Source organism: Schistocerca americana, chromosome 2, assembly GCF_021461395.2.
Source record: "Schistocerca americana isolate TAMUIC-IGC-003095 chromosome 2, iqSchAmer2.1, whole genome shotgun sequence".
NCBI classification, from domain to species: Eukaryota; Metazoa; Arthropoda; class Insecta; order Orthoptera; family Acrididae; genus Schistocerca; species Schistocerca americana.
Genome location: NC_060120.1, coordinates 445,256,319 through 445,280,486, shown reverse-complemented (window position 1 = coordinate 445,280,486; position 24,168 = coordinate 445,256,319). Strand labels below are relative to the sequence as shown.

The 24,168-nt window shown below is 37.2% G+C and overlaps 1 protein-coding gene across 4 annotated transcripts in view; it reads left to right on the top strand.

Annotated features, from left to right (window-relative positions):
• LOC124595577 (phenoloxidase 2-like) overlaps positions 1-24,168 on the top strand; it is a 223,104-nt gene that overhangs the window by 135,028 nt on the left and 63,908 nt on the right. For all 4 annotated transcript variants that reach the window (XM_047134366.1, XM_047134363.1, XM_047134364.1 and 1 more), the window contains 3 exons: positions 10,423-10,573; positions 10,657-10,758; positions 23,018-23,182. In XM_047134366.1, coding sequence (XP_046990322.1) covers positions 10,423-10,573; positions 10,657-10,758; positions 23,018-23,182 — 418 coding nt within the window. The remainder of the gene's footprint in view (positions 1-10,422; positions 10,574-10,656; positions 10,759-23,017; positions 23,183-24,168) is intronic.

The window sequence follows — 24,168 nt, the reverse complement described above, 5'->3', positions numbered from 1 at the left end:
AACTACTCGTGATACACTAAGAAACAAGAGGGACGAACAATATTTTTCAATTATTTTGCAAAATGCCAGAAAAATGATAAGACACTTGCCTCACATGAGGGTACAGTTCCCTCTATTAGGATGGATGTGTTCAAGTGTATCGAGCCTTGAATTATGAAATTTTGAATCACATTTTGCTGGAAATAGATGAAAGATTTCGATAATCTGAAAAACTCTGTTTGTTTACCTTGCTGATATCACAAAATTTGAAAAATACCATTCCTGTTTTCCTTCCACGGCACTTGAAAATTTTCAAAGTTTCTTTGAACCTGTATACTTAAGGGCACAATGCTTAATGAACAAACTCTTTATTTTGATGCCAATGAGAAGCACATAAAGGTTTCTGTTACAAAATGTCAGAAATGCTTAATAAGGATAAAGATATTTTTGTGGTTACTTACAAAGTCTCTTCCCTTATTCTGTCCATATCTTCTACTACAACATCTGTGGAACTAACCTTTTCCTTGTCTGAAGCATATAAAAATGTACCTGAGGAATCTGGTTTCAGAAGAGAGACTTTCTTCTTTAGTGAATATTTCAATTCAGAAAGAATTTCTAGTTCATTTAACAAGCAGACAGCCATTCTATGATAACATCATTGACAAGTTTGCAGCTTTAAAGGACCAAGAATTGATTTTGTGATCAATAAATAGGTAAGTTCAGTTATTAAGATAAGCCTGTATGAATATAGCTCTTCTCCTAACTTCCCAGTCACTAGTCACTACTAACATTCACAAGTGCTTTTTGACCTGTAAGATCATGGCATTTGTGTGTGTATGTTTGTGATGAACTGATGAACAGCACCAATTTATGCTGTTCAGGTGAAGCTTAGATAATTTATTTTGGTAATACAGGACTTTGCCATTTTTTTTTTTTTTTTTTTTACATGACACATTTACACAATTCTGGTGAAGTTTGAGTGATTTTTTTTTTGGAAATGCTGTAGTGTTGGCAATATCTTTTGAACATGGCACCAATTTACAGAATTCCAGGTGAAGCTTACATATTTTTTCCTTGAAATACTGCAAGCTACACCCTTCATATAACTTATTTGATAAATACGAGGATGGTTTGAAAAGTTCTTGGAATGGAATAGAAAAGAAACACGTACATCACTGAAACATTTTACATTTTTCAATGTAGTCTCCTTGTAGATTTATGTACTTGGTCTTGATTCTGAGTTTCCTCCAGGCCTGCAAAATAGTGTCAACTCTGGCTATCAGTTCTTCATTTGAAGTGAATCTTCATCCACCAAGAAAAATTTTCAGTTTTGGGAAGAGATGGAAGTCTGACGGAGCCATATCTGGTGAATAAGGCATGTGTGGCAACATTTCATACCTTAGTTCATGTAATTTTGCCATGGCAATGGCAAATATGTACGTGTGCGCATTGTCTTGATGGAAGATGACTTTCTTCCTTGCTAAACTTGGCCTTTTTTCATGTATTGTTTGCTGCAATTTGTCCAGGAGGTTAGCATAGTATTCTCCAGTAATTGTTTGCACAGTGGAGAGATAATCTACAAACAGAATCCCCTTCACATCTCAGATCACTGATGCCATGACCTTTCCCACTGAAGGAATTGTCTTTGCTTTCTTTGGTGGTGGAGAATCAGCATGTTTCCACTGCTTTGACTGTTGTTTTGTCTTTGGGGTATGGTAGTGCATCCAAATTTCATCTATGGTCACAAACTGGCACAAAAAATCTTGTATGTTTCTCCTAAAATGGGCCAAACATTGTTCTGATAAGTCAATTCCCATGCGTTTTTGATCCAGTGTCAAGAGTTGCGGGACCCATCTTGCAGATAATTTTTTCATTTTTGATTCTTCAGTTAAAATGTGATATATCCTTTCAGATGACATCTGGCAAGCATGTGCAATTTCACACACTTTCAATTGGTGATCCTCCATGAACATTTTGTGCATTTTTGCAATGATTTTTGGAATAGTGACACATCTTGGCTGACCACTGCAGCCATCTGGAGTGGCCGAGCAGTTCTAGGCTCAGATTCGAATCCTGCCTCGGGCATGGATGTGTGTGATGTCCTTAGATTAGTTAGGTTTAACTAGTTCTAAGTTCTAGGGCACTGATGACTGGAGCAGTTAAGTCCCATAGTGCTCAGAGCCATTTGAAGCATTTTTGACCACTGCATGGATTGTCATCTAAGCTCTCCCAACCAAATTTAAATTCATTTGTCCACTTGACAACAGTTAAGTATGAAGGAGCAGAGCTCCGAGCGTATTCTGGAAATTGGCATGAATGTCCTTTGCTTTCATACCTTTCTTTATGAAGTTCTTAATCACTGCTCGAATAACGATTTTTTCCATCTTCCCAATTCACTACGCGGGAAGAACAACACAGCCACAGCTCTCTTCCAAGAGCACTGATATGGCACATGTTTACAGGCCACAGTCCAATGAATATCATGTGAACAACTCGTTGCGCTAGCACGGACCTCTTGTGGTGTTTCTGAGAACTTTTCAAACCACCCCATATTTTAGAAAATAACACATATCACAGATTATTCAAATACTTTTGAACATGTCCAAGATGGTGACTCTATGGCTACATTGTAATTGGATGTTTAGTTGTAATTATTTGTAAATCATGGGGATGTGATTGGCTGTTTTGTTTTAACAGATGCGACTGTTCCAGGTAATGAGATATGGCATCTTGGATTGTGAAACACATCACAGAGAATGTGGGTGTAGCATGTCATGTGATGATGCTGATGATGATGATGTCATAGATAAGGGGGCATGGGCTTGTGACATCATGCTTGGAGGGCATGTGATGACCTTCAGCAGACATTTTAAAGGCCAAAGCCAACTAGAACCCCTACAGTCACTGTTCCAGCTGACTCATTTGAATTTTGCAGAGGATTTTGGTGTTAAATGCCCCAAAAATGTAAAAGTGCATCAAACTAGGACAAGTGACCTCAAGAAGAAAATAGGAAAGTAATTGTAACACATAAAGTTACTCAACTTTGAAAATAAAAATGACCATTTGAAAAATGAGATTGTACTGACTAGAACAAAGGTTGTTGTTCTAGCTCACATCATAAAATTCACTCAGCTATGCCAAACATTGAGGAAGTTGTGCAAAGGCAGAGTATGAATGTATTCATAAAGCCCAATCAAAGCAATGACAACAAATTGATGATAGAAATACAAAATTGTCTGATCCAAAACAAACACAAATAGTTTTAAGACTCTAAAAATGTTCTTATAGCAATGAAATAGGGCAGAGAAGACTTTTTTTGAGTGAGTAACTGAGCAGTGTTGCCAAGTATAAGGCACCAAGGAAAAGAAGATGTATAACAATTTTCAGTGGAACCCATTGCCTCATGAGGGCTTAGGGTTTAGTCAGCAATGTTTTTTATCTTTTTTATTACATTAACCATTTTAGTTGTATAGATTTACTTCTTCATTGAAGATTTGAAACATGTCTTACCTGTCATTTCAGGTTTGCATTTGGTAGGTCTTGATTGAATGTCAGTTGTATTGCTGAAATTTTAATTTTATGGAAAATTCTCAAATAATGTATTCTACACAGTATTGACTAAATTTGGCTGATTTCCACAGTTATTAGCACTTATAGCAACACAGTGATCAGTTTCAGATTTCACATAGAATGTTAATCACAGGCAGTAACTGAGCACAATAACTTCATGTTTACTGACCGAATTAAACAGATGTCCATTTTGTTGAGTCAAAAATACAACCAGACTAGAAGCTACTCACAGACTGAATTTTACCAAAGAGGTTCTCAAAGATAAACGACTACATGTTGATTAATAAATAAATGCCGTGGAGATGCTAGCACAGGGAATGCTGTAATTGGGTTTTGATGCATTTTATGGTGTGATGTGAACTGAATTTTCATACAAGTGTTTCTCGTGTGCTTTTGAGACACAGGCTGAAGGTTTTAGTGTGTAGGTGGTATATAAAGACTGGCGTAATGATATTTTGTGATTTCTGTAAATATGTATTAATTTATAAATTTACTATGACAGATACTCTATAGATTTCAACAAGAAGTTGTTTCAACTAAAATATGGTTAGTTGAGAATGTAAGAAAGGTCGCAGAACTATTTTATGATGCTCCACTTTGAATTACTGAATTACAAGTAAAGTTTCCATATTATAAATGATATTAATTTATATTAATTCTTAATTACTGATTTTATTGAATAATGAGTGGTATCATTCGGTCCAAAACAATTAGTGCGGTAGTCAAATGAAATCCTGGAATATAACAGGCGTACTGACTCAGTTTGCAAAAGTAAAGTTGAGTGTGAGCAATCTTTAGTTACAGATAGCTTCTAAACTAATTAGTTTTCACAAAACTGAAACAGGTTACCAGAAAGAATGAAATGGGATCTTTATAATGAGTGGTGCCTGTACTCTAAAATCTACTAATTAGCTCATACCACTTTCACCATTACATGCTGTAGTAATAATTTACTCTTCATTAATATGATTTCCAGCAAAACTAGATACGTCATTGCAATCAGCTGAGTGAAAACTACTACCTGAATAATAAATTCATGAGAAGTATTGCATGTACAGTATTTTGGCAATTTCAAGAATGTGTAACATACACCCAGTATGACTACTCTAACACAGTTGAAACATAAAGGGGAAAAATTTTGTTAGTTGACAGGAGTAGATTAGTAGCAGTTGGAATAGTTACAGCTTGCTTTGTTTCAGCTTGTTCTATTTCATTGTTGTGGTCCATCCAGTATCTTTTTATTTGTTGCTAACGTGATGTCCTCAATTTTTTAAAAATGTCTATAGTCTTTCTGTGTGTCATTTCTGCTGAAAATTTTTGAGTATTAAGAAGGGTGTTAATTTTAGCTCTTCTCTGCATCTGCTTTGAGATATTGTTGGTTTCTTGGAGTAATTCTCCTCTCATGTTCTTTCCCAGCTTTTTTGTCAGTAGTAGTTGTTGTTGTAACATACTATTTTCTAACAGTCATAAGATGTAAAGGAAATATGAGCTGTTTTTCTACTTCATTGAACTGATAATTGGGTTAGCCTTGTGAAAAAAAAAAAATTTATTGGATGATATTAAGAAAAATTCCACTGACAGCTGGTAAAATTCTTGTTTTATTGATGCACAACCAGTTTCAGGGCCTAAAGCCATACCATCAGGTGCAACCTACATGGTAAAGAGTAATTTACAGTGCCTCAGATTTGAGAATATTACAATCAATAAAGATTATATTTAAAAAAATACTCATAATGTCAAAGGGTCAAAAATGGGTGTATCCATCACTCCTAGTCAAAATATATTATTCAGTGAATATTGTCTGCTTTATATTGGTGAAGAAAGGTTGACGAAGATGTGAGCCATTAGTTTTGTAAAAATTGCTGGTGGATGCATCATGTGGTTTAGACCGATGTTTTAAAATTTGTCTGTGTTTAAAAGAAAAAATGTTTTTCTGAGAGGATGCAAACTTTTTTTTAAAAAAAAAAAAAAAAAAAAAAAAAAAAAAAAAAAAAAAAAAAAAAAAAAAAAAAAAGCTGAATTGGCAATAAAGAATCACTACTCACATGATTAGTTGGGCCACAATGCAAATTTCTGTTTGGAATCGTATAAGGTGGCAATTTCTTACCAGAGTGACAGCAAGGTAAGCCAGTGTTGGGAAGGGTAGAAGTGGCCCACACAAGCAACTAAGATGGATTAAGAGGCTTGCAGAATGGAGACTATCTTGTGGAAGGCGTGACATCATGTACACATGACTAGAACCATTGGGTCATTCTCTTTACAAGCTAGAATAGTACTGAATTTTATTACATACTAATACTTAATGGCATAAATGATCAAAGTTAGCCAGAATTCTATGGTGCTTTAATTGTAACTGATTATTCGATGTGAACTGTGCATTTTCTTTTTTGTATCTAAAAATTTCTACTTACTGTAATATACTAAAAATTTGGATTTTTTTCTTTTTTATGAAGTATTTTTCAGATTTTCTGAAGTTCTTGTGATGCTGTGCCCCACTTCACATTACTTTTATTGGAACAGAGTTCTTGCATTGAGAGAGTTACAGTTTCATCAGTTTTATAGTGCTGGATCTTAATATCTATTAACAAGCATTCCTTATTATACATTTGCTGTATTAAAAATTTGACTTTCTTCTTTTTTGGTTGTTTTTTCATGTTGTTTACTCACTTATATTTTTGCATGATGATTGTGCTCCATTATTCAAGTCTCAGCGGTATATTGATTTTCTGATCATTTACAGAGGTCTCAACACCTCTCAGGTGTTGAGCAAAAGTTGCTTATCATTGTGACATCTTCCTTCTGATGCTTAATAAATATGTATTTTGTTGTATTAAATTGTTTCATTTGTGAGCTAGCTGAGGAAGTTTCTAAGAAAATGTATACAATAATTAGACTGGGACATTGGTTGTGATTATTAATCCTACGGATGGCCTAGTCCTACCATGTATCATGTATGGCTTGTGTAATACCATCTACTATAACCCCAATTTGTACCAGTGCAACAAGACCAAAATCAGCCATCATCATCGATATACCCAGCCACACAGTACTCTGCTTTACAGACCTCTAAGGTGAGGCTAGTTGTAAGGCTAGAACAGCTCAACAAAATTCATGTTGGTGTTAAAAGTTAGGGTGGGTATGTTCTCCATTTAATCATTTATGCTAAGGTCCAGGCTCTTTCCAGTCTGTTTTCCACTCCATCAACTATTACTACCTGATGAAATCCATACACATCATTTGATTGAGCTCTTGACTTGGTTTAAATATGCTGGTGACCTGATAATTTGGGCCTTGCATTTCCAGCAACTGAGGGCTGGCTGAGGTATGGTAACCTACATGTTGTCAAGGGTGTCATGGCATAACCTGTGTGACATGGTTGTCATCTCACAGATTTTACAAGCTTATTTTATAATAGGGCACTTGCAATGTATCTTTGAATGTTATCATGTATGTCAGAAAAAGTAAGAGAGTGTGGGTTTTCCTAAACTGTAATCCAAATCTGAGCAAATTGATGTTTGCCATGTCAAATACATATCTCACAAGCAGTATGTCTGCAGTTTCAAGAAGGAATTAAGTTGATTAATATTAAGTAACTTCTGAAGTTGGTTTCTTTAGATACATGTGCTTACAGTTATTAGTTGCTAAAACAATACCATATTAATCATAAAAAATATGATTGTCTCTCATCAACCACAAATTAATATACTGTTTAGCATTCAGTTCAAAATCTGCCTCTGATCCTGGTGGTACAATACACATAGAACGAAGATGATTTTGTGTCTTCAGTCAGATTTCAGCAAGATTTTGTGTCTTTAGTCAGATTTCAGTTATAATGTTTCAGAAGCTGTGGTTCATTCAGATCAATCATGTTTACAATTCAAGATATTCATTTCATTCTTGCAGTTCTGACTTTGAAATAGGAATTTGTTATGCTGAATCAATAATTTTGTCCATGTTATCACAATAATGTTGGCCGTATTTTGTTGTTTTATTGTCAGCAAAATCGATTTTCGGTCGCTTAGTGACCATCCTCAGTGCTGTAATATACAATTAAAATTGGTAGGCACTGGTATCAAGCTATAACCACAAGCTTAGAGTGATCACATAAACTCATGAATGGACATTTGTCCTATCAATTATAACTTGAATTACATCCAAGACTTTCCATTGCAACTACTGAATAACTGTTAATGAGAAACATAAGTTACCCAAAGATGACAATAACCTTTCCATTCACACTAATCTCCTTCATTTCTTTTGCCACATGGTTTCTCTCTCCCCTCACCAGTAAGTATGGACAACCACTGATAAATAATCTGTGTGACTAATTCTGTGGAGATATGCATTTGTTTGTCCATGCCTGTATAAGTTTTCTTAACCTGGAGAAGTAGTGGTAGCTTTAACCCTATGAGGATGTGGTAGGGTCAATTCAACGCTGCTCATTTTGTTTCATTGGTAGTCCTTTGTTGCGCAGTTGCACATTGTTGAAGTTCTCAGTAGCGCTAGTTATTGAACTCTCCTCCCTAATGTGTGCACATTCTCAGTCAGCTGCTGTCCATGAAAGGAGATAAACGAGTGCAAACTGTAAGAGGGTATTTTTGACCCTTCGGCAACTGCAGTGTAGTATTTCTGTGCCATTTTTCAATTTATCTTTTTTCATGAATGTTTCGTGTTTTTTGGTGTTTTTATTCAAAATGAAAAATGAAGAAAGAAAGTCTGAGCATATACGTTTTTGGGTGGTGAAATTACCAGACAGTGAAAACAACTTTATGACAGATGGCTGTGAAAAATGGAGATTGTGTAAGTGAGCGCAGTGGCAGTAGTGGTACTGAGCAAGATTCATGCAAAGGCAGTGACACAGAAGATAATATACCACTAAACAAGCTACAAAATATTGCCTACAATGCTGTTCATTTTATTTTGGTAAAGATGGAGCCAAGTGGTGCAAAAGTCCACCTCAACAACAAGTTCAGACCAGTTATCAAAATATCATCAGGCAGGTACCTGGCATAAGTTTAATGGCAAGATTAGCAAGACAGAGCTTGAATGCTGGAGTCTGTTTTGCAATGAAAATATGCTTAGTATTATCTTGAAATACACAGACTTGCAAATTGCAGAAAGGAAAGCAGCTTGTGAAGTAGTTGCAAACCACTGTTTTTTGAAGTAAATGACCATTAGTGAGCTGAAGGCTTATATAGGCTGACAATGACATGACAGCATTTTCATTTTATTCACAGATGTCCTCATTTTGATGATAAATTCACACACAATGAAAGAAAACAGCTGGACAACTTAGCACCAGTATGTCAGATATTTGAAATATTTGTTGAAAACTGAAAGAAAGCAGATGTGCTAGGAGAAGATACAACCATAGGTGAAATCCTGCTGGCATTCAGAGACAGATGCAAATTTACAGAATAGATTCCATAAAAATTAGCTAAATATGACATAAATATATTTGCCTTGATTGGTGCAAAGCATTTATATATCTTCAAACCTTGAAATATATGCTGTGAAGTACCCAGATGGACTGTTTTCACTAAGTAATAAATCATTTGATGTGGTGAATTGGCTGGTGCAACCCATTTCAAAAACAAGCCGTAATGTGACTTTTGATAATTGGTTTATGAGCTATGAACTGGTGTCACCTCTGCTGATAGAACACAAGCTAACTTCTGTGGCAACAATGTGTAGGAAGAAGCGGCAAATCCATTCTGAATTTTGCAAAACTCGTGGTAGAGAAGTCTACTCATCTAAGTTTGGTTTCTACTTGTTTCTCATATACCAAAGAAAAACAAAGTTGTTTTGTTCAAGTCTAATCGTCACCACAAAACTGAAATTGATGAATTGATAGGAGATAAAAAGAAAACAGAGATAAATATGTTTTATAATTCTACAAAATGTGGAGTTGACCTTGCAGATGAGCTGTCAGTGACTGATGATGCAAGCTGCAACTCCAAAAATTGGCCTCAGACTGTATTCTACACAATACTGAATACGGTCAGCAGAAATGCTGCTATTGTTCAATGATCAAACAACAACAAAAGCCAAAAGCGTTGTAATTTCATAAAAACACTAGACTTTATGTAAAAGTCTACAAAATAATAATTTTAACAGCTCTTAACATTACATATTTTATGTAAAAATTAAGTAATGAAGCATTTGTATGCTTAATGGTGTTTATTTCTATGTAATTCTTTATTTAATAAATGATTCATAAATTTAATTCCCATCTTTTGTTAAAAAGTGCCAATAAATACTTAAAAATTACAAATGAAAGACCCTCCACATCCTTCCAGCAGTATTAAACATTTAAGGTGTCACACGACAAGTAACTGAAGATGAGCAGTTTCCAGCAGCCATTTTTGTTTGATTTTGCATGTGGAATTTCTGTTGTGTAAAAATGCTATAACCATGTATGTAATACTTGGATACACACTGCAGTACCAGGCCACTGGCATGTTACACTTCGAATATTCTGCCAAAGGCATCTGCATGGACCAGCCTCCAGAGGCATCTACGGAGGGCCACAGGACTTGTGCACACAGCATGGCATCCACCACACTGTCCACCAGAGCCCTCCTCTTTATAAGCACAGTGCAGAAAGCAATCATTCTCATATTTTGTCCTTACTTATTGTCGGCAACTGCTTGTATCAGAACCTGGATTGTTTCTGTGTTTGTGCCTGTCTTTTCAAATGATGTTCCCTTGAATATGGAAGAAAAATAAACCTTGGTTTATTGTGGCTATACTACTGTTTGTGCCTTACATTATGGGAAAAAAGGGACAGTTAGAAGTGTGCGTTGACCTGATAAATGATGTGCATTTGGTTGGAAATTAAGTTACTTTACAGTTTTGTGAACTCCTCTTCAGGTACAACTTTGAACGGTTGAGCAACAATCTTGGATGTGTAAAGAAGTTGAACAACTGGGATGAACCATTAAAGGAAGCATATTTTCCTAAGCTTGACAACGTGTTGGCAAGTAGGGTGTGGCCTGCACGGGAAAAATTTACTAAGTTACATGTGAGGAACCCTTTTGAATGTCACAGTATTACTACTCTAACAAAACCTGGATGGTAATCTGCAACAGAGTGGTGTGTTTCCAGGATATCAACCGTGAAGCTGATCGGCTTTCATTTGACATTGATGATATGAAACGCTGGAGAAGTAGAATATTTGATGCCATTCACCGTGGAGCAGCGATAAACGTGAGTCAAAGTTTATGCTAGTAAGATTGCTCCACCATCTTCTCATATACTTCTGTTATGTATGCTGTGATGTAACATTTATTAAATCTTAAAAATATGTTAAATATCACTGATCAAAATGTAAGGAAAACTTTTTACAGATTAAGCTAGATGTAACTAAAACCCCATTCCTAAAAATGATCTCTATTGTATCTATATGATGTATTTCAGTGTTTCAGTACCTTATTTTCAGTAAAACTTATTTCTGTAATGTTAATCTTATTTTTTTGTTTGCCTTTATGAAATGAATTTAGCATTCTGACTTCTAGACTGTAATGTCAACTACAGAACAATAGTCAAATTTTAATGACAGGACCACTTGATAAGAGCATGTTTGGAATCTTAGTATTTGAAGCCTTAAATAAGGCTTTTAAAATCAAATGAATTGATAAAATGTGCAATAAAACATAATGGATAGGTATGTCAAGAAAAAAATTGGGAAATAAACTTTTAATATTCACAGAAGTAGTAAAGGTAACCACTCACCATACAGGTGAGTCTTTAACTGATCAACAGGCACGTAAAGAGTATTGGAACTTCCAGAATGAAGCTTTCATTTGCAGCAGAGTGTGCACTGTTTTGAAACAACCTGGCACTGTGACAGATTAAAACTGTATTCTCGTCAAGCAGACACTTTTAATCTGTATTAATTAAATATATATATCTATATCTGAGTTGTGTCCATTCTGATGGCCTTCACTCGTAATGACACAGCTGGTACATACATGTAAACATGAAATGTAGGAAGGGGAAGGAAAGAAAAGGCTTGGTGGGAAACTGTGATGGTTATCCACAAAGGGCAGTGTCATAATACAATGGTGAAAGTTGAAGTTTTTTGCTGAACTGGGCTCAAATCCATATCTGTCACTTCCCATGAACAGTTGTGTTAACCACTTTGGCCATCTGGACATGCTACTATCCAGCTCAAGTTTCCAACTAATCACATTATGCAATACAGCATCCCTTATTCATTAAGCTCATTACTTGTACATCCTAGTTCCTGTAAGAGGACAATGTTTGTGCATTTGCAGTGAAACTAACATCAAGGAACCACTTTCAAGGCGAATAAACTTGTGTTAATGACTAATGAAATCCACTGCAGCTGTATTATACACCTGAAGTGGTTTTCAAATTGATCATTAACATTAATGTCAGCTATGGCGCTTAGCATGTTCAAGATCATGAAGAAACTTAGAAGAAAGTAAGATATATGGAACTTGGTACAAGGACCATCATTAATTCTTATGGTTATGGGAAAAACAACGTATAATAATAATAGTGACATGAAAATTTGTAATGCTTATTATTAAACAGAAACATCCAACTGAAAACTTCCTGTTTTCTTATGAAAGTAGTTATTCAAGCCAATTTTTCTGCTATTTTAATGAATTCCACTGGCAAATAAGACACCTTTAATCTTGGCAAAGCTTTCTACACCTCACATAGGTGCTCAGTATCACCTGTCTGCATTCTATCTAAACCATCATTATTATGAAATATGATAGTTGTCAGATCTCATAATTTTGTGATAAGCCCTTCCTCATGCTGTGTATCACAGATTTCTTAGAAATAGTACAAGATATTCCTTCTCAGAATATCTAAAAATGTAAATTGGTAAGTTATACCTGTTCCAAGCTCAAAATGGGACTCAGTCAACTGGTGTCACTTATAAAGGCATTTGGCAAAATAGTTGTATGTAACTATATAACTTTTTTAGATTTACATTTCTTTCTTTCTGTTTCAAATAGATCTTTTTTTCACACTCTTATTTTGCCACCAAAGGTTCCTAGTCACTTAAGTATTCCTGATTTTTATTAAATAGCAGTTCTACGCATGTTATTCCACATAAGCATTGAATCATTAACCCTTGTGTTCACCCAATCTTCTGCCTTACATAAGGGAGGTACTGTATTTACAATCTTATTTTTGTCTCCATTTAATCATGTTTGATTACATTGGCTGTTAGATCAACTTTTTTTGTAAGTTACTGAATTATCTCCCACAAGTGCAAACCCTCGTCCAAGTCGTGGGAGACGGGCAACGGCATGAAGTAGGGGATTGCCTGCGGGAGTGAGGTACAGTGTGGACTGTGTATGCCCCGGGACTGCTATGGTAGCTGTGAACGTCCTACAGGAACCCTGAAAAGTGATGGCTAACAGGACTCTGGTGAAGCTACGATAGGCCCAGCAAGCCAGTAGTGGATTATGATTTCCGCTTTCAAAAATAGAACAGGCCTTGGAAAGGACAGATTTAATTGACAACAAACTGGCTATAAACAAGGACTAAGATTTGGAACATTAAATATACAAACATTGACTCGAAAAGTGGAGGAGATGATAGACATGATGGAAAGAAAGAAGTTAGACCTATTGTGGTTAGCTGAAACAAGATGGAAAGGAGAAGGAAGGAGAGAACTGAGGAAAGGCTACCGATCGACTGGAGTGGAAATGAGGAGGGAAGGAGAAATTGAGTCAGAATACTGGTAAGAGATGGATTAAAAGAGGACGTGAAGAGAATAAGTGATAGGATGATGAAGACCAAAATATCACTCAAGGGGACGACCATAGAGGTAATACAAGTGTATGCGCCACAGGTGGGTTGCACTTCTGAGGAGAAGCAAGAGTTTGAAGAGGACATGCAGAAGCAGATGGGAAGGAAGAATATGATAGTAATGGGAGATTTCAATGCACACATAGGAAGAAAAAGACAATGCTGCAAAAGTGTGCTTAGAGGGTTGGGGTTGGATTGTTTAGGGAAGGAGACCAGACAGCGAGGTCATCGGTTGCATTGGATTAGGGAAGGATGGGGAAGGAAGTTGGCCGTGCCCTTTTAAAGGAACCATCCCAGCATTGGCCTGAAGCGATTTACGGAAATCACGGAAAACCTAAATCAGAATGGTCGGATGCGGGATTGAACCGTCGTCCTCCGGAATGTAGTGTGCTTAGACCAGAGGGTTGTTGCTGAAATGACGAAGGTGGAAGACTATTGGAGTTCTGTCAAAAGAATGGCTTGATGGTTGGGAACTCCTGGTTCAGGAAAAGAGAGAGCCACAAGATTACCTTCTACAGTCAATACTTAAGGAGAAAGTTGACAGTTGACTACTTCCTGTAGGATAGTGAGATGAATAGGAACATCATTGACACTAAGGTAATATGATCGGAGGCCTTGGATAGCAACCACCATTTGCTGATAATGAACCTGAGAGGGACTAAGGATAATAAAGGGACAGAAGATCAGGAAAGACGTATAAGGGTATGGAAGTTGAAGGAGGAAGAAAGCAGGCTACAGTACCTGCAAGTAGTAAAGGAAATCATCCCAAAGGAATGACCAAAAATGGTAGTAGAGGAATGGGGTAGATTCAAGGGAACATTAGTAAGTGCGGCGGAAGCAATATGTGGGAGGACAAGCAACATAAAGAGATGGAAAGAAACAGCCTTGTGGAATGATAAAACAAAGGATATAGTACAGAAGAGGAATAGAGTGTTTAGGGTATGGTTCTTACAAGAACAGTAGAGACAAGAGAAGAGGATCAGGCAAGCAATTAAGAGGCAAAAAGAGTGGTGGTGGAGGAGAGAAGAAAGTGGATGGAACGGTGGACCAGAATGATGGAGGAGGGTAGCGAAGCTTCAAAAAAGGTGTTATATGGGATGATTAAAAATAAGAGGAAGAATGGTACGACAGATTATGCTTAAATAATGAACAAAAGTGGAAAAGATCTAGAGAATAAGGAGGAACTCAAGAATATGTGGAAGGAGTATTTTGAAGAACTCCTGAACCCGAATGGAGACCTAGATGAGGTGGAACAAGCCAAGGAGAAAAAAGAGGAGGAACAGCAAACAGAAAAGGACCTTACATGGGGAGAAGTGGAAGAGGCATTAGGCAAGATGAAGGGAGGTAAGTCACCAGGTCTGGATGAGCTAAGTGTAAAGATAGTGAGAGCAGCAGGAGAGGTGGGGATACAAAGGCTTTCTCAAATAATGAAAATTGTGTGGAGACAGAAGACGATCCCAGAAGACTGGGAGAAGGGAATAATTATCCCGATCTTCAAGAAGTGAAATAGAAAAGAGTGCAAGCACTATCGGGGGATAACTCTGATGAGTCATTGCGCAAAGATTTTTGAGAAAATTTTGGAAGCATGAATTCGAGCAAAATTAGAAGGAAGAATGAGAGAAGAGCAACATGGCTTCAGAACAGGAAGGTCCACAGTGGATCTTTATTTTTGCTGTAAGACAACTGCAGGAACAGCACTATGAATATAGAATAGATCTACTAACGACCTTCCTGGACAATGAAAAAGCATATGATAGTGTACTCAGAAGCAAAGTGTGGAAAGCCCTGGAGAACATAGGAGTAGCAAAACATATTGTTTGGAGGATAAGGGAAATGTACCATGGAAGTGTGCGCTGTGTATTTGGTGAAAGGAAGATGAAAGCTATGGTGTTTGCTGATGATCTGATGATTTTGGGGAATAAGGAGGAGGAAGTACAAGAGCAGTTGGATGTACGGGAATGAACAGTACAAGAATATGGGATGAAATTTAGTATAAGTAAGAGTGACATGATTATCACAACAAGAAAGAAGGAGAGAGGAAAAATGGGAATAACAACTGGTGGGGAACGACTGAGGAGAGTGGACAGTTTCGAGTACCTAGGAAGCCTGATACAGTAAGATGGAAAAAAATGACAGAGAAATATACGAGAGGGAGAAAAGCAGAAGCATTTCAGAAGAGTGTCAGAAGCCTGATATGGAGCAAGGATGTACCCAAAAATCAGTAAAAAGGTTATATACCAGTCACACTATGTCCCGATCCTGACATATGCATGAGAAACCTGGTTTATGAAAGGAAGAGAGACAAGCAAAGTACAAGCTAGTGAGATGAAATTCTTGAGGAACAGTATTCTAATGACAAAGATAGACAGGTTATGAAATGAGAGGATCAGAGAGTTAATGAAGGTGGAACCATTACAGGAGGAGATAGAGAAATCAAGGCTGAGATGGTATGGAAATGTTAATAGAATGGAGGAGAAGAGGATACCCAGGGGGATACATGAGATGAAACTGGAAGGAAAGAGACCAAGAGGCAGAAGGAGAGACAGATGGCTGAAAGGAGTAGAGGAATGCTTCCAGAAGAAAGGAGGAGACTGGGCCACGGTGAAGTCAGAGAGATGGTGGCAGGACAGAAGATGTTGGTGAGGCCTATGTTCCATACAGACCCAGCCAGAGGCTGGAAACTGTCCAAGATGATGATGATGATGATGATGATGATGATGATGACTGAATTATCTTTTTATCACATGGTACCTATTTAGTCACTTGAGTTCTTTTTGTGTGGTAGTATGTGCATTAGATGGATTGTCCAGCCTCACCAGCACTTCACTTCTCTTTACTCACACCTCATAACCAAATTTTATGAATGAATCCTAATCTTTTCACATCGTGTATGTGTGCAGATATAAAATTCCAGGAGGAATAACATGAGATGTGTGAGAAAAGTAATGTGACCAACAATGCTATGAGTGATCTAACAATGCTGTGTTGTTCTACTTGTGTAGATCATTGAGTTCATTTCTTCCAGATGCTGAACATGTGTTTCAGCTCCATACAGCCGTCATGTGATTTTTGAGAGCACCATGAGTGAAATTAAGTTTTGTTGTGTGTTATGAAAATGGAACAACAGAATTTAGAGCAATGTTATGCAATCAAGTTTTTTGTCAAACTTGGGAAATCTATGAGTTTGACCTTTAAAAAGTTGAAACAGACCTCTGTATCAAGAGTTCAAGTTTTCCACTGGCATAAATCATTTTTGGAAGGCAAAGAACATGTTGGAGATGAACTTCACTGAGGGCTACCTTCAGCTTCAAAAATGTCAAATGTATGTGTCCTGTTGTGAGATCACACTGACTTTCAACAATAAGGATGATGGATGATCTGTTAAACTTAAACATTTTAACCATACATTAAATTTTTGCTGAAGATTTGCACAAGCAAAAGGTTTGTGCCAACATGATGCTGGAAAACCTCACATCAGAGCAGAAGGACAATTGAAGAAATGTGTGCATTGGCCTTCTTCAGAAAATTGTCAGTGACCGCAAGTGGCTCAGTCACATGATGATGGTAATGAATCCTGAATTTTTTAGTATAATCTGGAGACAAAATGGCAAAGAGAGGAGTGATACACTGAGAGTTCTCATCAACTGGAAAAAGCTCGAATGAGCAAATCAAAGATAAAAACAATGCTGACAGTAGTGGTGTTGTGCTCAAAGAATGTGTTCCTCAGGACAAACTGTGAACCAAGTGTTTCACAAAGATATCCTTGAAAGGCTCAAGAAAAGAGTGTATCAAGTGAGATGGGACATTGCAGGCAAGTGGATGTTGCATCATGACAACACACTATGTCATGCAGCCACTTTCATCACAGAATTTTTGACCTCAAAAGGCATTCCTGTTGTTCCATAGCCCCCCTATTCATTTGATCTGAGTCCATGTGACGTTTTTCTTTTCCCAACATTGAAAGATGTCTAAAAAGAATGTCATTTTCAGACTCTGGAGAACATTCAGAAGAATGTGACCAACATATTAAAGGCCCTACCAGTTGAAGCCTTTCAGCGCTGCTACCAAGACTAAGAGCAACTCCACTGGTGTATAGCTACTGAAGGAACTACTTTCAAAGGGAAAATATTGTTTGAAAAAAATAAAAACTTCAGTAGATAAAAAACTCAGCCTCATTACTTTTCTCACACGCTTCATATTTTGGTGACGCAAGCCACTTTCAAAGGGAAAATATTGTTTGAAAATAATAAAAACTTTGGCAGATAAAAAACTCAGCGTCATTACTTTTCTCACATGCTTCATATTTTGGTGACGCAAGCAATCTATGAAGTAAATGAAAGTAGGGACCGTCTTTATGCCTATGTGACAGATAATCTAACAGGATTTTATGTTCATGTGTTACTCATTGTTTCTGTAAGACCTCTCTAGTTCTCTTCAACATATTTTGTTCCTTGATTTTCAAGTTTGATTAAAATAATAAAGTGTACAATATTTACACAGTCAGTATTCAGCTGCAAATTACGGTTCTCGTAAGTGGTGACCCCAACAATGACAGACAATAAACTAATTGAGAGTGACATCACTTTGCCTACTAATGTGGACACTACACCTCCAAGTGATTTATCATGTTTTTTAGAAGACCTTCGGACTATTCCACTATTGGTGTTAACTTCCAGGCAACTGCTAGTTACTTTGCATCTTATGCAGCTCTCACACTGTTTGCCGGCAAACTGCAGCATGTGTTCTGTGCCATGCAGTATATTGTCACACTGCCATACATTTCACAACAGCCTGTTCTTTTGTTCTGGCTTCTTGAACTTTCCTTTGAGGCCTATGTATCTCAGATAATAATGTAATTTGTCCTGACTATTGGGGCACTGGATTTGCAAACTTTGTTGTTATTATCAGATGTTGTGCACAACACACCTCCTGCGGTTAAATATACACATATCAAGAACAGTATGAATCATGGAGTGTGCAGACTGATGGACATCCTCATTCAACAAGTCTTCAAGGTGAAACTATTGGTGATTAGGTGCCTTCCATTTCTTGGCATCACCTGAAATCACAGGTTTCTCTGACCAAGGTTTTTGATGCCTCATGCGGAAAGATTTAGATGAGCCATTTATCTTTATTGGTGAAAAATGCAGTGATTTCCAATACTTCATCACCATTCAACTCACAATAACTTATTGCAGATCATCTTTTATCATGTTCTATCATTTGATGATGCGAATGGGCCCCAAGAAACTGGACAACATAGCTTTGTGGGTAGGGTTGTGGCCGCCATTGCTAAGGAGCATTAGCTCCTGCTTGTAGAACTAGTGAATGTGTCACATTGCAACGATGATGCTCGTCAGCCAAAAGTCTGAGGAGCTCCAGTCATTTCTAGCAGCACTCAACCTACCAGATGGTACAGTGCACATGGTAATGTGAACCAGAATCCAAAACTATGTTGGTATCATTCTCTCTTTGGGAAACTATCACACAGATGCATACAGCCATGTGATTTCTCAAATGGGGACAGTGATCAAAATTAGGCACACCTGAGTGCTTCACTGTACAGTGCCTACCAACTACTACGAATAATTCTGTCCCCACTAGAGGTAGGTGAATTACTCATACTCTGCTGTGTGATGATACTGTACTTCCCCGTATAGGCAATATATCTATTTCAAATGCTGCTGACAAGCCTTCTATTTTTCACTGTGTACTTATGTAACATCAGCTTTAAGTCAAAGGCACGTGCAAGAAGCTAGTTTATTTAAATAATACAGGCTCCGAAGTCAGTGGCCTCCATGCAACATCATCAAGAAACCATTCATCCATAGAGTTATGGTTCATAGCAACATGAAATTCAAGAATTCCTACTTTTGGTGACTGATATGCAGTCATGAACTTAGGAGTCTCACAGAATTTTTGATGGACAGTCCTGATCTCTGATGTCACTGAGCCCATACTTGGCACAGATTTTCTCCTCTGTTGCAACATAACTGTGTCCATTCAGGAGGCTACACTTAACATGAACAATGAAATTGTATGTGGTCAATCACAATTGTGCTAGACACTTACTGTTTGGCAGCAGCCACACCCATCACATGAAATAACTTCAGCACGTTCAGCAGTAGAGGCAAAAACACCACTCTTAAAGGAGCTCTTTACCTTGCTGTCAAATGATTGTGATCTAATTTCAAAAGTTACAAAAATGCACATTCTTATTGAGAATGAGGCCCTGCATGCCCATGTTTTCGACAATGCCGCTGCAGTTGCTATGGCTCAAGAACATGTACATCAACTCAGAGATGATGATACTCACAGTATGACAGTGAACACAGCAGAATGCAGTGAAGTAAAACATAACACTACACACCACATTCCAATGGTAGCAGAGCCAGCAGTTGCTTACAAGGCCTTTTGGTTGGTTCTTTATAAGTATGCTGCTGTAAAGAAAGAGTTTGCCGGCTGCAGGGGCTATCAGATGTTCTGATAGCCCTTGCACATCTCCCCTACATCTAGTTCAGAAGAAAGATTGTTCATGGCATCTATGGGGGGACTACCACACCCAGAATGCCAGTACCACACTGGAATTTCAAGTTATTTTAGAATGGTAAGATCTAGAGTAAAAACAGTGCAAAGCTAGGAAGAAACAGACTCTTGAGGTATAAAATCAAAAATGTTAATTATAAGAATTTATTTGAGATTACTGAGGTGTACAAAATTAAGTTATAATTTTGGCATCTTGGGAAGTGAAGATTAAACTGATGTGCATTAAACAACAATTTTTATTTTATCAAAGCTCCTTAGACAAGTGGAGCAACAAATAGAAAAATTTAACTAAGGAAGTTTGAAAGTAGTATTGAAAAATCAAGTTATGTAATGCTTAAATAATGTATAAACTAACTTAAGTAAAAATGATTTGCACAAATTAACAATCAAGTCATGGAAGCAATTAACAAAATTTGGTATTTACAGCAGCTGAAGACAGTGAATAGGCTGGACAAGCAAGGAAATAAAGAGAAAAGAAACAAGTGGCATGGGGTGCTTTTGGTAAATTACATGAAGTTTTCAAACTTTATCTTTGGATCAGTATAAACAAACGTGTACACTCTGTTTTTGTATTACCAGTTTTGACTTAAAGCATCGAGAGATGGACTTTTAGTGTGAATACCATCTCTATACTGAGTGTTGCTCAGTGAATATATATATACATTTCTTCATGTCATCCGCCATAATACACATACTTTCTAATGTCATCCGCCCACCTTCCATCTTCTCAGTCTTTTCTTATCTCCTGGAAAATTGAAAATTACACACATTCATTTGTTTATGTGACGTGCATATGATCATCTCATGTTCGCTGTGTTATCTTCTACTCCTGTTTGTTGCCTGATTCATTTGTGTATTTATCTCTCTCCTAGTAATTCACAACCTATGTATCTTCATTTTTCACTGAGCGACTCTCAATATAGAGATGGTTTTCACATTAAAAGTCCACATCTCTCTCTCTCTGTCGATCGCACTGGACTGTGCGTGTTCAGTACAGACTAGGCATCAGTGCAGATTGTGTATGAGTAGTGCACACTTCATATTGGCATTCAGAGGCCATTTCATGTTGATGCAATGAAAGACCTAACAGAGTTCTAAAGAGGGCAGCAGATTGTTGGGGCCTGATTAGCTGGATCAGCAGTAACCAAGACAGCCAACTTATTGAATGTTTCAAGAGCAATTGTTTCAACAGTCATGAAAGCCTGCATGAAACATTGAAAGACATCAATGTGTAAACATAATAGTTGGTACAAATCAAAACTAAATGACAGAGATTGTCATATGCTAACACAACTAGTGTCAAAACAACACAAAACTGGGGCCACAGTTGCCTGAGGCTGCAGTCATGTGTGTGTGAGCTTTGTTTGCATGAGTGAGTATGTGTTTGTTTGTTGTCTCATTTTGAGATGGCCTTACTGGCTGAAAGCTATATTTGTGACAGTCTGTTTGTTGTGGCTATCTGCGACTCAGTATCACCGTTATATGGTGAGTAGCAATTCATCCCCAGGCAGGATGAGAAGGAAAGACTGATTGTTGGGGACTGCACTGGACGATGTTTGAAAACCTGTGAGCTTAAAGGTGGAAGACAGGGTAATATGCAAGACAGGGATGACTACTAAAACATCCTGCATGAGTTAATAAGAGTGAGAAGCCAAGTGCATTGTATGTAACAGAAGTGGGACAGGGAAAAATGAAAAATAGATAATTCAGAAAACGAAAGATGTAGGAAACTGAAATGGAGTGAAGAAAGGCGTAGTTATTGTGAATAAATGCTGAGATGGAAGGAATTAACGTTAATTAAGGCCAGGTGGGTGACAAGAACCAAGGACATGTTGTAGTGCTAGTTCATACCTGCAGAGTTCTGGGAAACTGGTGTCTATGGGGGAAGAATCCAGATGGCATATGTGGTGAAACAGGCACTGAGATCAGGACTGTCATATTGTACAGTATGCTCTGCAACAGGATGTTGTGTGTTGCCTGTATACACCCTGTGCCTATGCGCATTCATCCTGACTGGTAACTGGGTGGTAGTGTGGTAGTCATGCCAAAGGCCTACGAAACAACATATGTCATATATATATATATAACTGAAGACTATAATACATGGGGAAGTTTGGAGAAGACCTTTATTCAGCAGTCAATGTCAAATGGCTTGTGATGATGATGACGATATTGTTTTTCTTCAGTGCAGAGTTGTCTTTACATCAGCAACAGATGCAAGAGCCCACCTCAAAGTTTTAGTTAAGAATAATAAGTACTGAGTTTCCTCAATCAACTTTATACATCTCTCCTCGAGTGATTTTCATATGGGTAAAACCATGGACCTCCCTGAAGATTCATTTCCCATTAAGCAACTTTCATTGGAGTTTCATTTTGCTAGGATATATGTTTAACATAATTTTTTCTATTCGATGCTTATGTGGATGTATATACCATTTATTACAATTTATCAAAACATTACAGTAGAACTATAAATACTGGGAGCTCATATGCAACTGGTCCTATCTACTGTTTTTACCTTTGTCCTACTATTACACATTTTCATATTAACCAAGAATGGGTGAAAGTGTGTGCCAACAAGATGCCCAACTATCATTTCACTGTGATGGCTATTATGTTGTCTTTTCTACCAGACAGGCAGTGACAGGTAGTGTTGGTATCCTCCAGTTCTGTGGCACTCTGACCTACAGCTTGCTATTCACTGCTACAAATTTTGAAATAAGAACCAAACACACAACAACAGCCAGATTTCACTAAAAACTAAGAAGTAACATCTATTATGCATATTTGCATACTTGCTTAAATATGTGGACAAGTGTAAAAGAAAGTGTTGAATTAAAAACCCTTTGGATGGATTGCTTTCCATTACAATTTTCATTCCCAGTATCACCAAGATATGTTTCAAATGTTTTACAGTGAATTCTGGTTGGAATTCTCCTTGTGACAAAATGAAGATGTCAGTTTTAGTTTACATATAGATAACTTTTTTGTCTAGCGTGATAATTTTAGGCGATAAGAAGTATTCAGAGCTGAGAATATCGAATAATTTCATTTCAAATTATTTTCATTTTCACATATTTGAAATTTAATTTTTCTGTGGTCATCAGTGCTTTTTTTCCTGCAGGACAGAGGAGAATATGTACCTTTAACAGAGGAAAAGGGTATTGATATGTTAGGTAACATGGTGCAATCAAGCTCCCTGTCAGTTAACAAGAATTTCTATGGTGACATGCACAACCTTGGGCATATGATGGTTGCCTACTGTCATGATCCTGATGGACGAAATTTGGTATGTATTATTTCCTAGAAATACTTTAAAAGTCAAAGATTGTGTCAGTTAATAACAAACACATGTTTAATACTCATGTTTTGTACAGATTTTCCCATTCTTACTGGAAAAGCTTTTGGGATAATGCAGCAGCTTGATATTGGGAGGAGGGAAGGAAATATAAGAAATTACATTAGAGACAAAAGTTTTTTGAAAATTATAAGCCAAAATAGTTATTAGCCAGCAGTAGATTGTACCACATTTTTTAGAACTGTATGAGACTGTTCTTACATTCATAGCATATATGCAAGTTGTACACAGCTCCCATTCTTCCACAGTCCACAGCCCTCCAATGTGAATGGATTAATGTAAACACTGCCACAGTATTAAAAACTCTCATGCAGTGCTTGGGCATTATCACAGGTTAGAATTATTTTTTGCAGTAACTTATTCCTAATCCAAATTTTGGGATTAAGCTCAATTGACATTGTTGGAGCACAATCAGGTGATGCCATTTTATTTGTAAGTCACATGCATTGGTGAACAACTATAGGAACTTAATTTGATAACTCAGTAGCTTTTTCCTTCACAAGTACACTGGACTATCTCCTATTAACTATGTAGCAGAAGATCTCTTAAGTAACTGTGCTTGGCATCTACCCACTGACGTTTTCACATAAATTACTAAAGTAATCATGATGTAGGCTCAGTGTACATGTACAGTGATGTTTGGAGGGCACCTGCTGTTAATTGTGTTACAGACAGTTCTGTTACAATAGAGAAGGAAAGCTGCTACTCACCATATAGTGGAGATGCTGAAACCACACTGTGGTTTCAGTTGTCTGAGACTGCTGTCGTGTGAGCGAGTTGCGTTTGCATGAGTTTGTGTGTGTGTGTGTGTGTGTGTGTGTGTGTGTGTGTGTGTGTGTGTGTTTGCATGTGTGTGTGTGTGTGTGTGTGTGTGTGTGTGTGTGTGTATGTATGTCTATTGTTGACAAAGGCATTAA